Below are 16643 nucleotides of genomic sequence, written 5' to 3'. Positions count from 1 at the left end.
ATTCTTTATTTAGTATGCTGCATTTTATGGTTCCTTTTGTTAGAGTTTTGCTCCAGTCCTTAACAGCTTATATTTCTTTACAGAGAATTACAGAAGGCAATTGACATACCCACACTCTGTCTTTCTAGACAGGTCTGGTACATACTAATGTGTTCATTTCTATTGGCAGGGCCTGTTCTCAGCAAAGGACATCATCTTCCTTAAGCCACTACACCTCTGTAAACTCTGAATGTTGTTTGTTTATTGCAGGGGACAATCACTTCTATTCATCATTTAATTTGACTGTGTTATTCTATTTTATTTTTTGCAGTTCTACTCCTACCATTTTCTCAGACTTAACTTTTTAATATAGTTTTAAAATTTACACGCAGCAAATTCACTCAGTGGTACTCAGTTCATGTATCCAGCATTCCCGCCATGGTACAGGAAAGTACCACCCCCACCTCAAAATTTCCTCATGCTGCTTCCCTTTGCAATCATTCCCTCCCCCAATCTCTCAGGAAGCCTGCTGGCTTTGATGACTGGTGGATGCCGGTACCGTCCCAATGTGAATAACACATTGAATTATAACAGAAATGATGCCTTGAAAGATCAGCTCACAACCTCCAATTGTTTAAAAGGATGTGTTTTTGAGCTCTCCATCTTTGTTATACTTGAAAATACCAAAAGAAAATAAACAACAAAATCTTTAAAACCACCCATGGCCAATCTGTCTTTGAATTATATAAGTGATAACTTCACCCTCTTTTGCTTCAATTCCATCATTAGAATCACTGTCAACTAGTTTGATGTAAGAGAAGGAAAACTTTATGTTCTACCAAAAGTACTGGCGATAGTCTCAACACTATTTATTGAATAATCTGCTGATGGAAATATCAACTTTATTATTTTATTTATTTCTCAAATAATAGCAAATGTTTCTGCTCTCTATGTTCTGTTACACTGATCTACATACTTGTCTATTTCTATGCCAGACAGTACTATATTGGTTTTAAATCAGGTTTTACACTAAAAATGTTTGTTCTACTTTTTCAAAATGTTTTTGAATTCTTTTATATTTATTCTTCCATATAAAGTTTACTCTGATTGGAATAATATTAAATTCACCATTAATTTGGGAAGAACTAACAGTTATGTAATGGCAAGGTTTGCATCAAAGAATATACATACCTTTCTATTTACTCATGTTTTATTTTTTATATTTTAATAAAATGCTATTGTTTTCTTCATATACATTTGTTTACATCTTGTTAAATTTAGTCCTAGATTTACTTTAGGTTGCTATATGAGTGCATTTCTTTTCTTTTTAATATTTAAACTAATTATTGATAGTGTAATAAAAAGCTACTTTTGTGTATGTATGTTTGTGTGTGTGTGTGTGTATATATACATATCGAAACCTACTACATTACATTTTCTTATTGGTTCTAATAGGTTTTCAGTGTAGTTTCTTAAAATTTCCAAATATGCAGTCACACCATTTATAAAAATCAATTCTTTCCCTCTGTAATAAAATGTTACGGCTTTTTAAGTTTTTTTGTTTTTGTTTTTACCAAAACCTCTACACTCTATTGAATAACAGAAATAGTAGAAATAGGAAGCTTCCTTAGCTTGTTTGGATCTTAAAGCCAAAGGAGTTAGTATTTTACCATGTAGCATAATGCTTACATTTTTACAATAATGTTTTTTTTTTTTTTTTTTTGCGGGACGTGGGCCTCTCACTGTTGTGGCCTCTCCCGTTGTGGAGCACAGGCGCCAGACGCGCAGGTTCAGCGGCCATGGCTCATGGGCCCAGAGGCTCCGTGGCATGTGGAATCTTCCCGGACCGGTGCATGAACCCGTGTCCCCTGCATCGGCAGGTGGACTCTCAACCACTGCACCACCAGGGAAGCCCCAATAATGCTTTTTACAATAATATTTTGAAAGCTTCTTTATATTCCTATGTTAACATGAGTTTTTAAAAGATTGGTAATAACCGTCTAAATTTACAAAACACCCTCCTGCATCTATTGATAAAATTATATGACAACACCCCTTTAAATTATTCCTTAATTAGATGGTGGCTTTTAAGATGTGCTGAATGTATGTCCTGCTTTTGTATCAGAAGGGAACACATCTAATCTCTTAATGCAGACAAGGCTTTATGATCATGAACAAGAAGAAGCTTCATAAGACAATGATATTAGTATTTCATATTGCTGTCAAGGTTTGAGATCTAATTTATCAAAACAAACAATACCAATAAGCATTTGTTGAGTGTTTGATATATATCAGACATGCTGCTGAGTATTTTACTACCATTATCATAGTTAATTTTCACAAAAATGTGTTGATATTGATACTGTTGTTACTCTATTTGTAGATGAGAAAACTCAGGGAAGTTTAGTTACTTGCCCAAGATTGTATAGTGAGTGGAGCAGGATTCAAACCTAGTTACTAAGACTTCAGAGTCCACAATTTTATCCATTACATTACACTTAGAAAAAGTCAATCAAGTCATAGGGAATCAAACATTTCATGAGAGCATTAACAAGTTTGCTACAGCCAAGGCAAGGATTTGGAATTTCCTTGAACATTTATTGAAGTCTAAATAATCTGTACCATCCTTTGTATAGTGGAGCTCTGAGATTTTGAACAACCACTCGCTGAAGAACTAAAGCAGATTTTAAATTCCTTTCAAAAACCAGTTTTGGCTTTGCTGGCAACATTTCTTACATGTAAGGTGAATTCCACTTGAATGAGAATAAGGGGCTGGATTCTTCAACTTCATGATGACTTGGCTGCTGTACCACTGGCTTAACCTTATCCCATGAGCCTATTTGTCAATCAGCAATGCAAAATCTCATGGATTTCCTATCAAAAGCCCATGTGAAAGAAATCCTTTTTCACAACATGCCACCTACATTCCACTGTGCATAAAATCTCATACTAACATCTTTATATCTCCAGATGATCACATTTGCAAGCTCAACGGTATAACCCCCCCCACACTCTTTACCCTCAAATTGGTACATCTACTTAGATGCATTTTAAAAGCATGTTTTTATCAAAAGAAATAGTCAAATGAAAATAATTTCTGTATTTGTTAAAATTTAAAAATCAATTTTATAAAACTGTACCTAATATTTTTAATCTAAAGGGTATACAAGTAAACCATGTTGCCTAGATTTTAGGTGTTAAAAGTTACATTCGAGATGTAACATAATTTCTTTTGGACCAAAGAATTATTTAGAAGTATGTTTTATATTTGCAAATATATATTGGGTATTATATTATTATTAACTATTAGTTTAATTACATGGTGATCAATGAATGTGTTTAGTATGATCCAAGAACTTTAATATCCATTTCTTTATAGGCAAACACTAAATTTTCTTCGGATGCTTAGGGAAAAAAATATGATTTTCTTATTGTGTGAATACTTCAGTTTTGTCCAAGTAAATCTTCTATATTCCTTCCTTTTTCCTTTTTTTTTTAAACTGTTTATGATGGGAGTAGGGCAGTTCTTTTTTTTTAATTTTTATTTTTTTTATACAGCAGGTTCTTATCAGTCATCAATTTTATGCACATCAGTGTATACATGTGAATCCCAATCGCCCAAATCATCAACCACCATTCCCACCTCCCCACGGCTTTTTGCCCTTGGTGTCCATATGTTTCTTCTCTACATCTGTGTCTCAACTTCTGCCTGCAAACTGGTTCATCTGTAATTTCTTTAGGTTCCACATACATGCTTTAATATATGATATTTGTTTTTCTCTTTCTGACTTACTTCACTCTGTATGACAGTCTCTAGATCCATCCACGTCTCAACAAATGGCCCAATTTCGTTCCTTTTTATGGCTGAGTAATATTCCATTGTATATATGTGCCACATCTTCTTTATCCATTTGTGTGTTGATGGGAATTTAGGTTGCTTCCATGACCTGGCTATTGTAAATAGTGCTGCAATGAACATTGGGGTACATGTGTCTTTTTTTTTTTTTTGGCGGTACGCGGGCCTCTCACTGTTGTGGCCTCTCCCGTTGCGGAGCACAGGCTCCGGAGGTGCTCTGGACGCACAGGCTCAGCGGCCATGGCTCACGGGCCCAGCCGCTCCGCGGCATGTGGGATCTTCCCGGACCGGGGCACAAACCCGCGTCCCCTGCATCGGCAAGCGGACCCTCAACCATTGCGCCACCAGGGAAGCCTGCATGTGTCTTTTTGAATTATGGTTTTCTCTGGGTATATGTCCAATAGTGAGATTGTTGGACCACATGGTAATTCTATTTTTAGTTTTTTAAGGAACCTCCATACTGTTCTCCATAGTGGGTGTATCAATTTACATTCCCCCCAATAAAAATAATATTATTTTTCCCTCTTTTTGTCCTACTCTCTATTTCAAGTTTACTGCTCATTTTTTTCATACCTTTTGGCCTCAAATGATGTTAACATGAAACCAAAAGAAAACACAAACTGGTTTATCTTATTTTATACAAATTTTATTTTGGTATAATTATACTTAATCTTTGTCAATGATTGAAATGACACAAACAAAAAGTTTTTTTTTCTTCTGGCAGTTGTATTAGTTTCCTATTGCTACTATACTTGGTGTATTAAATTACCACAAGCTTAGTGGCTTAAAACAGCATAAATTTATTATGTTACACTTCTGGAGGTCAGAACTCCAATATCTGTTTCAGTGAGCTAAAATCAAGGTATCAGCAGGGCCTCGTAACTCTTTCTTGAGGCTCTAAGGGACCATGTGTTTTCTTGCTTTTTTCGAACTTCCTTGGCTCATGCCCCACGTCACTCCAACCTGATTCTGCTGTCACACCTCCTGTCTTTCTGAGCTTCCTACCTCCCTCTTCTAAGAACGTTGGGTCCACCTAGATAATCCAGGATAATCGCCTATCTCGCAAACCTTAATTTAATCACATCTGCAAAGCCTCTCACTCACAGACCCCAGGAATTAGGATGTGGACATTTTGGGGGGGCCATTATTCAGCCTACCACAACTCTTCCATGTATTATTTTCTCCTTCCTTCCTTCTTTCTCTCCTTCTTCCTTTCTTTTTCTATTCAATTTATTTCAGTCAAAAACTTATTTTTCTCATTTCTCCTTCTTCTGCCTAGAGATTTCCCACTTGTCAGTCTATTTTTTGAATGAATATGACATTTTTAATATGCAATGTTTCTTCTTTCTGGGTGGAGTCATCATCTTAGATTTTACCATTATTCTTAAAATAAACTTTAATGTGTTCCTTCTCAAAGCCATATGCCCAGGGAGTATCACATATCATGCAGATTCCAAAAGGCAGAAGTTTTTTCATGGTTCACTTCTCAAATGAAATGAATTTGCAGTAATTCTACTTTACCATTACCGAACAGGCTAATAGGGTTAATTATCTATTTCCTGGGGTCAGGAAATTAGAACCTCTTCTTAGATTCACAGTTTTTGCTTACATCACTCTTGTATTTTCAGGAGTCTCTGCATTGCTGATTTTTGCTAGCCAAGCTCCTCCATTTTAGGGTAGAGGTTTAATTTTAAATTATATCATTATTGATTTGTATAACAATTTCTACCTGTTCACTTTAATTTTTTTTTTTAAAGCAGCACAAATGGATGTCCAACCTCAATTTCCTGGAGGATGCCTTGCCGAACTTCATCATAAATTCCTTCATATCCTTATGCAAGACATTTACATAAGAACTTTGGGGAATTCTAATGATTTTGTTTTTTTAAGCTGAAATTTTGAGGCACAAAATAAATATTTTAAAACTTCCCAGCTGTTAGTAATAGCAAACATGCTTTCAGGGAACCCTGAACAAACAGTGAGGTTTGGCTCTGTAATTACTTTAACAAAACATCCTAATTAAAAGGGTAATCCATAAGGAATTGGAGTATTTCTCCAAGTTACTGTAGATCTTCACACTGCTTAAATCAAACAGAGAAGGCAAGAGAAACTACAGAAGTCACAGAAGGAGAGGGAATTACTTTCATTGCTTTCAGCTATCTGTACAAACTGCAGCTGACTTGCAAGGCTCAAAGTTACCACCCTAATGAGTAGATCACACCTTCTGAGTTCACAAGGTGACTTAAAGGCAAAGGGAGAAAGTTATGCAACACTATGCACCTAGAAGGGCCAACACTGGGTTTCCCATCCAATGTAGATTTCTCTGGCTACAGCAAAGAATGCCTCCCATTTCAAGTGGTTTTCAAAAGGATTGCTTCCTCCTTATCCAAAAACATAAAGGAAATCAAAGCCATTCTATATGGAAATCTGACTTCGGAATGCTTAGCTATGAAAGCTCTGGTAGAAGTCATCTAAGTTTCATTTTATAATTTAAACATTTACTTGAATAAGTTAAAATGAGATGAATATTTAAAGAAAACTTCCATAGCTTAAATATATGTATATATTTATCCTATAGATTCTATATTCTATATTATTTCTATATTTCCATATAGAAAGAAAGCAAGCCATTAGGCTGAGTATTCTCTTGGCGCTACTAGTGACCACTTCTGAGCTTGTCCATTCATCTGAATATTAATTCGTATCAAGGGTTATACTTTCTACTATTTGAATGATGTAGTCAAAAGAAAAAAAAACAGGAGGAAGGAAGAGGAATTGAAATCAGTTTCAGGGAGTTGCTCAGTGAAAAGAGATCACGGGTCCAGAAATTGAGAAAGCCTTAGGACCAAATATGTCTGGTCCTATTAATTTAGCACAGTGAGTAAAATCAATGCTTTACAAAGCAAGTGAAACACATCTGTCCCACACTCCTATAGTTAAATACCCTGAAATGGCTATCAGTTTCCACTATGTTTTAAGTGTATACTATCTTAAATCATAAACTATAACAACATTATGTGCAAGAAGCATGAACTGTACTAGGCTTCTTCTATTAATTTTTCATTTACCTTTTGTCAGATTTCTAATGTGCATCTTATGATCAAGGACAAGAACTGTGTAAACAATTATAATCCAAATGAAGAAGTGGACGAATGAGAGAAGGGGCAGTATTTGAAATGTACTGAAATGTGTTAACCAGCTGCTAAAGGAGTACCATTTGGATGAGGGAGGATGAATTCTGAACAAATAGTGGTAGAAAGGATTTTTCTTAAGGTATTCACTTTGAAAAATGTCTACTATGCTGTCCTACACACCCTTCCCTGTAATCCTAGCCATCAGTCCCCTTTCCCTGAAGTTTCTAGCTTAAGTACTATTTGTTTTCATGACGCCTGTTCAATCATTGCAGCCATTATCTGTTAGTGCCTCAAGAGAGCTGTTCATTTTTCACATTTGTACTCCCTGTTTACTTGGCACATCATAACTGCTTAATCAATACTCAAATAAGGAAAAAAGTCAGGAGGGATGCTGCATGCAGAAGAGAGATATTATTAAGCTAAAAACATGGTATAGTTCAAACATCCAGTGAAACAGCATTTATTAAGACACGATTCATGAGCTCGGCATAGAGGTTCTTGATTAGAATAGATGTATGAAACGGATTCTACTTAGATCACATAGATATGAAAAGAATGCAGTTAAGTGGAAGCTTTGTGCCATCCCAGGAGCTGTGATTTTACATTTTGGTTCTACTTACAATGTGAGTCTTTCAGAGTGAGGAGAAAGAACACATAAGTCAAGTTGGAGCATCCCATTCATCCTGGATATTTTATAGGAACTTCAGCACCTCCACTCCATTTATTTTCACTCCTTCCGGTAAGAGATAGAGTCCCTTAAGTTTGGGTAAATGATATGACCTCATTTCTTAGAATCTTTTGCCTTGAAGCACTGTGTTTTTATTGTCATTGGGTCAGTTCTAAAGGATTCATGGGGACTTTCCTTTGATAACCTGTACTGGTTATTGACTCACCCAACCCGGTCTTAAGTGTCAGCTCCACAGTTACCAGCAGAGTGACTGAATCAAGTTGGTTTAATTTCCTTAGCTTAAGTTACTGTTCTTTAAAAGTAAGGATAACAATATATACCCCACATGTATAGATGAGAGTATAAAACACAAGTATATAAACTTTAAAAGTTATTTCTCAAGTAAAATAGAAAAATGAAGTATTCCTACAGCGTATCCTAACCATCCTTTTATTGTTTAAATAAGACAGATCATGTCCTCATGACTTTAGGCCCAGCTATCCTGGCCTCCTTGTCATACTTCAACCACCAACTGGGCTTCAATTTCTGGATGGTCTCTTCTTGCTATTCCTTCTGAACCAAGGGCTCTTGTCTGACCTATTTGCATGGCTGTCTCCCTCACTTTCTCAAAGTCTGTGCTATATTTTCCTAATATGAGAAATCTTCTCAATCCCCTATATAAAAGAATACTCCCGAATCATTTGTTATTCCTTCTACCACACTTTATTTTCTTCTGATAATTTATCACTATCTATCTCTACCTCAATAAAATTTATACTCTTTGAGAGTAGGGACTTTGTTTATTGCTTTGCCCCTAGTACCTAAAATAATGCCTGGTATATAAAATTTTTCAAGAAAAATTACATGTTGAATAAATGATTACATGAATTCAAGTTCCCTAACCTATTAATGAAGGGTGTATGTTTTGCAAAGTGTGAATTTTTGTAGCTCCACTTCTCGATTTACCTTATCTAAGACAAGTTAAATAACATTTTCTAAGCCCCAAGTTACTTTACTTTAGGGTTTACTTTAGGGTTGTCCTAACTGAGTCAGCCCATGTCTGTCTGCTTCTAAAACATTTTTTGTGCTTTAGCCAGACTAGTCTCTTCAAAATGCAAACATAATTGTCAGTATTTTAAAAAATTATTTCATGACTTGCTTAGGATAAAGCGGGTTATGGCTTTAATGAGATTCTTAGGACAAAGTTCAAAATCCTTAATTTGGTCTTGCCAGATTTAGAACGTGCCTGTCTTACAAAAGTAACTGCATGCCATCTCTGTGTTTCAGCCTTGATGATCTTTATTTTGGATCCCTAGCAGCACCATGATCTATCTTGACTTCAAACATGCATTTACCTTGCCCTCTACTTCTCCTCCTCAACTTCTAATATATGTTTTTGCATAGCTAATTCTTGTTCATCCTTCAGGTTTCATTTAGATGTAAATCTTCTCTACGTCTGTCTCTTTGCCTATCTATCTATCTTCCTATCTTTCTATTTAGCCATCCATCCTATGTTGAACAAGAGGATATGGCCAATATTCAACCAGGTTTGTATTATAACAATGGTAATTTCCTATGACTTCACTTAGAATGTTTGTCTTTCAAAGCTCCACAAGGAAAAAAAATCATGTCTTTCTTATTTATTATTATATCCTCAGAGCTAAGCACAATGCCTGATGTTTAGCAAATTTTCTATAACTTTTCTTTGAATTAATGTGCTATCACATGGCAGTGATTATCATTACTGTGGAAATAGTGTATGTTGATTGTTTTACTGCCACCATAATCATGTTGTAAACCCAAATCTGTGACTATATTAAAATCATGTATGGCAGTGAGTTCTTTAGAAAGGGAAGAAGGGAAAGATCAAAAAGGAAGAAAATTAAAAGAAGGAGTTTAAGGAAGAGAAAGGGAGGATGGATTTGAGGAATGGTGATGGAGGGAAGAGAAGGAGAGAGAAAAAGGAGAGGAAAAGAAAGAGATACAGAATTTTCACCTTCCAGAAACTTGAACATTTTCGGGTCTATTAGTGAAGAAGAAGTGAATTCCATTGCCGGTTATATAGGCAGCCATCTTGAGTCACCACATTTTCAGTACACATGTGTTTATTCTTTCAGCTACTTTTTTCTTTGCCCCAGTTTGAATCACCTAGCTTTAAGTTTACTGATCATAACTTACCTCTTTTCAAGTATCTTTCATTTTTATTAATTTCTACTTTGCTCATTTGTAACTCTAATTCTCTAGAGTATATTTTTGCTTTGTTATTTATATTTCTGTTTATTTTTATTATTCACTTTTTTTTGTTGCTTCCATTAACCCTTTCTCTTGAATTGTATTTTTGTATTTAGTCATGATGCTTTTTATCTCAAGAAGTATTTCTCAACTGTTAATTCTGAAGATGTTGTTATATTTAATGTAGTGACATGTGACTTTTATATGAATCTCAGTATCTCATCCACAAGTATTTCAGACAACTATCAATTAAGCAAATAAGGCAGATTGTCCTTTATACAAAAAAATAAGTGTCAGATATTAATGACCATATCATAAGCGTGTCAAAAATACATATTTGCTGTTTTGCAGAAGCACCATAAAAGAGCCAGAGAAGCTATGTAAAGTAATTATGTTTTATGATTATTATCAGAAATTGCAGCCATTCCTGTGAAGAAAATGGTTAGAAGGTCAATTATTCAAAGTAAAAAGATCATTTCAAATTATTTTGAAAAAAAAAAGGAATTTGTTATGAAGACTATTATTGATTTATATTTATATGGCATTGCTGAAGACTCTGTTATTCATTAAGCATTTTCACTTTGTTTTGTTTTTGTTTTGCATCTAAAAATTTAAGAAGAATAAATATCCCCAACGTCGAAGTTTATCAATTTTTTTAAGGTATCCTTTGAAGCTGAAGTAACGAAGAAGACAGAAATCAGAGTGACAGTGACTGGGGAAAGGTCTTACCATCGAGATCATTCTCCGGAGTCTCTGCTGTGTACCAGGTGGAAGGTGGTCCAGTGCCATTGACTGTCATGGCTGACACTTGAAAACTGTACTGACTTCCTTTCTCCAGTCCTGTGAAAGAATTTTCCCCAGAAGAAAAAACTTACTGAAAACAAGTATTTCTGGTGGGTTTTAAACGTTTTAGCAAAATTTTAACAATAGTAGACATGCTTTACATTGTCTGTGATTGTTGTGGTAATTATTATTTTAGCCAAAAGGGTTGGAAGATTACAGCAAGAAATCAAATTATTTTTCATATATCCTCATTTATTACAAAAATGTAACCCTGAAAATAGCCTCAGGGCAGAGGCAGAATATAAAATATGAACGATGAAGAAATAATCAAAAATAGCAAGGATCATTTTTCCTCACAGTTCAGAAGAGGCCTGCCTATAAATCAAGAAGAGTCAATCTAAAAATTTATGCTCCATCATTCATTCAAGGTCAGTGATTATGTTCCCTTTGGGCCAAGAAAGAAAACTCCAAAGCCACTGTACTTCAGCAGAAAAACTAGGTCTTTGTCTCTCGAAAACATCACAAGACATAGTTCGTTTTGCATTAGCTTCCATACTAGAGCATGAAGAAAGTCTAACTCTATGATAATTTGGATATACATTATAGGACACAGTGATGACCTTAGAGCTGATTTTCCAGTACACAGAGAGCATAGGTAGACAAGAGAGGCCCTGTGTATCATGAGTGTGATACGTGTAAATTTTTAATGTAAACACTTTTCCTTTTAACTGAATCTCAATGTTGCTCATTAACATGAAAAATTATTGTAAAACACAAGATGCTTGTCAAAAGACCATATGACTTTTTTGAGACATTGAGGACTCAGTTTAAACTGACAAGTTCTTAAACCTCAATGAGTTGAACAACACTGATAAAAAATAACACCTCTCTGCTTTTTCCATTAATTTGAAATGCCATGAACATTTGGAGCCAAGGAAAAGTCATAAATAAAGCTATTAGAGAAATGATGCTTCTATCAAGTACAAAGTTATGTACTTGTATATTTTTGCATAGGAAGATGAGTAAATCTTGGTACTGAGAAGAATTCTAACTTACTATTAATAGGAGATGGTGTTTTACATGATGGTTAGAATGGACTTGTTAATGTCGAAGGGCAGTTGTCTTCAATAACTAGTTGTTGGGGACGCTAGTAAAATAGCCTTGTTCAGGCTTCAGAGACAGAAGTTGGCCTCTGACCAACCCGTGACCCTACCTGGACTGCGCGCCTCCCTACTTACCTAACAATTGCTGCTAGCAAATCAAACGGCGTTTATGATAAGAGGGGGAGTGGGTCTTGGAATTTCTTGAGCCCTGGGGACCTGGCCAGTCCCCCGGGGTCTGAAAAATCCTGTGACCCCCACCATGGTGAAAACAACAGCACTGTTAAAGTGAATCCAGAGCTGCATTTTTGCATGCAAACTGATGATATGAGTTTGCGACCTGGGATTATAAGCGGGAGCCCCCAGAACTACAACTTGAAGTCTCACCCACGCGGTGGCCGCACTGCCTGGGACCCTTCCCCAATTGGGGCTCCAGATTGATGTTACTCAGGACTTCCCAGCTGCTGCTGCTTGGATCTGGAAGTAGGTGTCGGCCCAATTTGGTGAGGTATACTCTATTATATACTTTGTTAATATTCTTATTCCTTTCCTTCCAATAATTGTAGATTGAAATTGATATAATTCCTTCTAATGATCGTATATTGAAATTAAATTAAATCACCTTCTATTAAAGATTTGATTGAAGCTGTTTATTTGTGTGAGATGAGTGGTTATTTTGCCAGGGAATCCAACGAACCTTAAAACCGAAAGTAGGCTTTTGGCGAAACACTAGTACTGTTAGAGAAGACAGTCTGATAAACTCACCCACACAAAACGCTGTCCTCTTAAGAGGCTTCTAATTTTCTAAAACAGACCGGAAGGCATGGACTGAGAATAGTTTTGGTGCTGTTGTCTTGTTATCATCAGTGTTTTAATTGTATATCCATAGAGCCACTACAGTGCCTGACACAGGGAAGGCACAAACACAAAACAACTGTTGAAAGATCCACTAAAGCAAGTCTTAGCACAAAGGAAATATTAGACTACAATACAATATCCAACACCATCAGCAAGGTGGTGAACGGACGCTTTTGAACATAAAGGCTTTGTGGTGCCTTAAGTAGGCTTGTGCTCACTTTGACTTGTCCCTCAGTTAACATGGCATTGATCTGATACTTGTTAACGTTTTTCACCCTTCATAGGTGCTGCTGTCGATTCCTGAGGCAGAGGGATTACAGAGGCTCTTCCGGGAAATTAAAAACTCACAGGGAGGGACTTCCCTGGTGGCGCAGTGGTTAAGAATCCGCCTGCCAATACAGCGGACACAGGTTTGAGCCCTGGTCCGGGAAGATCCCACATGCCACGGAGCAGCTAAGCCTGTGCGCCACAACTACTGAGCCTGCGCTCTAGAGCCCGCGAGAGACAACTACTGGGCCCATGTGCCACAACTACTGAAGCCTGTCTGCCTAGAGCCCATGCTCTGCAACAAGAGAAGCCACCTCAAGAAGAAGCCTGCACAATGCAACGAAGAGCAGCCCCCGCTCGCCACAGCTAGAGAAAGCCCGCGTGCAGCAATGAAGACCCAACACAGCCAAAAATAAATAAAATTAAATCTTTAAAGAAAACCAAAAAACAAAATCTCACAGGGAGAGAACTGTAGGAAGAAATGTTTACCAAATTATTGCAATCATTACAGCTCATGACTTTCATACTGGTCTCACCTCAAATAGTTTAAGTCCATCAAGAATATACTCTTTTACAGTAAGGGGAAATTTAACTTCATTTTTCTTTGAAATGGATGGACAATTATTCAGTACCACCTCCAGTGACTGATTTGAAATACTTTGTGTGATGGTCAGTTTTATGTGTCAACTTAGCTAAGGTAAAGTCCCCAGTTATTCAATCAAACACTCAGTGTTGCTGGGAAGGTATTTTGTAGATACGACTAAAGTCCATATTCAGTTGCTTTTACATAAGGGATATTATCCTAGATAATCTGGGTGGGCCGGATTCAGTCAGGTGAAGGGACTGAAGCGCAGACTGAGGCTTCCCTGAAGAAGAAATTTCACCTGCAGACTGCAGCCTCAGCGTTCCAGCTATCTTTCCTGATGGCCTGCCCTGTGGATTTCGGAATTGCCCAGCCAGCCATCATAGTCAGTTAAGTCAATTGCTTGCAATAAATCTCTTAGTATATATCTCCACTGATTCTGTGTCTCTGGTCAAACCTTGATTGACATACCATTCTTTTACATGCAATATTTTGACTATAAATGGAAATCTTTCTGAATGCCGTATATTCTGTTCCATTCATTTGACTTTAAATCGAGTGGTGTTTCTCATGCAGAATCTATCAATTTTTAACATAAGTTAATTCAAATATCTCACTATAAAGTAGATATGCAAATTTCTTCTTATAATTTTGCCAAATTTCAATTTACATATTTTGAGTTTAGGCTCTGTCAGTATCATTAATTCAGTTTTGAGTAAAACAAAAGCCTACTAATAGCTTGAATAATAACTTGAAGTAACAATTAGAAGGCAGTTAAAAGACCAACCATTACGTGTTTCCCCTATGAGGCCTCACCTGGCACCCCCCAAGCCACTTATCAGAATATCCATTCTAACCATATACAGTAGCGTAGCTTTTCATATCTTTCTCTCTATGATATCAGTAGTGAAGCTTTAATACTCTATATAGAGTAGTACCTAGGTCAACCTGAAAATCCTGTTAACTTTTGAAATATTGTATTTTAGCTTAAATTTTAAAACTTTTGGAATTTATTCTAGAGTGTTGCTGTGGAATCTCACTAATAACACCCAGAAATTCTAGATTAAGTGTAAGAAAATATTTAAAGATATATATAACATCCCAATATTAAAAGAGATCATAATGTCTAGTCAAATGGCCCATCTAACACTGTACATCCAACTAAGTGGTCCTGTAAATAAAGCAGGGATACTTTTGGAATAAGAAATTCACCAAGGGATGGAATCCACTCCAACTGTTTTGCTTGTTAATAAAAGTTCTTCTTTAGATTGCACTGAATCTGCTTTACTATAGTATTACCTACAGATAAATCTGAGTTTTACACAGTGGGATTAAAAAAATAATAAATTCCACTTTCAAGATATCTTTACCCAAGCCTTCTGATTCTAAATTCAGTGCTTTCTGTGCCAGACCTTTAGCAACAGAATTAAACCTGTGACCCTCTTCTAGTCTAGATAAGTGGAGGATGCAGTGATAAGCAAAACCAGAAATTTTGGCTTTTCAGAGTCAGGCAGTACATTACCCTGAATTCTAGCTTTCAAATGTTCCTGCTTTTTTGTTGTGAGGGGTAGTTGGCCAGACAAGTTTTAGATGTTCTGAGAGCTCTTTTAATCTCAGTTTCTCATATACATTTATTAGGTAATAATACCTGCATTTCTACCTTATTCTTTTGAGAATCAAATGACAAACTGCTTTCAAAAATAATTTATTAAATTAGGCATTTAATAGACATAAAGATAACTAACATTTGCAGATTATTTTCTCACTTGAAACACTCCATTGATGGATGGATGGATGGATGCATGCATGCATTCATTCATTCATTCATTCATTCATTGGAGATGGGATAGAAGGAAACCAGCGTGTAATCAAAAGCTGTTTTGTGTATGTATTTCTCAAAGCTGTTATCTGAGATGTGTTTCCTGAGTTGGGCTAATGGAAATATTAAACAGTATTTCAAAAATAAATTGGTAGGAAAGTTTTGACTTAATCTCTTCTAAAGTTACTCAGTTCCTCTAGTTGCAAAGTGAATCCTCAATTTTTATTATTCAATAGATATCTCTTTCCATCCCTGCATTATTTCACTATCCCTTTACATACTCACACAACCACATAGTCATTGCTTATGGTCAACATCATATTACCTATAGTTTAAGAGTTAAGGGTATAGGTTTTCAATTCAGGCAGAATTAGACTTAAGTTTTTGCTGCCCCACTTATTAGCTGCATGACCTTGAAAAGCTTACTAGCCCTCTTTCTTTGCCTAAGATTTCTCAACAATAAAATGTGTATATGAATAAAAAATTATTATAAAGATTAAATTTTAAAATAGATACAGCTCTATTTTCTTATCATGGATATTTTTTCAGCTGTATCAAGGTATACTGAATATGCCCAAAATTGCACATTTTTAATGAGTTTGGACAAATGTATACATTATGATACCATCACCACAATCAAGGTAATAAACCTATCTATCACCCTCAAAAGACTCTTTTGTCCTCTTGCTTTTATCACTTTTTTTTAATGGTAAGAATTCTTGGCATGAGATGACTTCTAAACAAATTTTTAGGTGCACGATACAGTACTGTTAATTATAGGTACTTGTTGTACAGCAGATCTCTAGAACTTATTCATCTTGTATAACTGTCATTTTATACCCGTTGAACAACTGCCCATTTCCCCCTCTCCTTCTCCCCTGGCAACCACCATTCTATTCTCGGTTTCCAAAAGTTTGACTATTTTAGACACCTCATATATGTGGAATCATGTATCTGCCCTTCTGGGACTGACATTTCACTTAGCATAATATCTCCCAGTCCACCCGTGTTGCTGCAAATGGCAAGATTTTGTTTTCTATTTTAAAGCTGAATAATATTCCGTTGTATGTACATACCACAGTTTCTTCATCCATTTGTCTGTCGATGGAAATCTGGGTTGTTTCTCTACCTTGGCTATTGCGAACAACGTTGCAATGAATGTGGGAATGCAGCTATCTCTTTGAGATCTTGATTTCAATTCTTTTGGATATGTACCCAGAAGTGGGATTGGTGGTTCACTGGCAGTTCTATTTTTAACTTTTTGAGGAACCTCCATACCGTTTCCAGCATAGAGCTGTTGTCAAAGTTGCTATTGCTGTTATTATTGTTATAAATGTTAAAATTGTTTATATCAATGCTCTTTTA

The 16643-nt window shown here is 36.0% G+C and overlaps 1 protein-coding gene across 1 annotated transcript in view; it reads right to left on the bottom strand.

The window, feature by feature from the left end:
• Positions 1-16643, bottom strand: part of DCC (DCC netrin 1 receptor) — a 782001-nt gene that overhangs the window by 197055 nt on the left and 568303 nt on the right. The window contains exon 16 of the mRNA XM_024756807.1: positions 10598-10708. Coding sequence (XP_024612575.1) covers positions 10598-10708 — 111 coding nt within the window. The remainder of the gene's footprint in view (positions 1-10597; positions 10709-16643) is intronic.

Source organism: Neophocaena asiaeorientalis, unplaced genomic scaffold (genome assembly GCF_003031525.2).
Source record: "Neophocaena asiaeorientalis asiaeorientalis breed wild unplaced genomic scaffold, Neophocaena_asiaeorientalis_V1.1 scaffold133, whole genome shotgun sequence".
NCBI classification, from domain to species: domain Eukaryota; kingdom Metazoa; phylum Chordata; class Mammalia; order Artiodactyla; family Phocoenidae; genus Neophocaena; species Neophocaena asiaeorientalis.
This window is presented reverse-complemented; position numbering and strand designations above follow the sequence as displayed.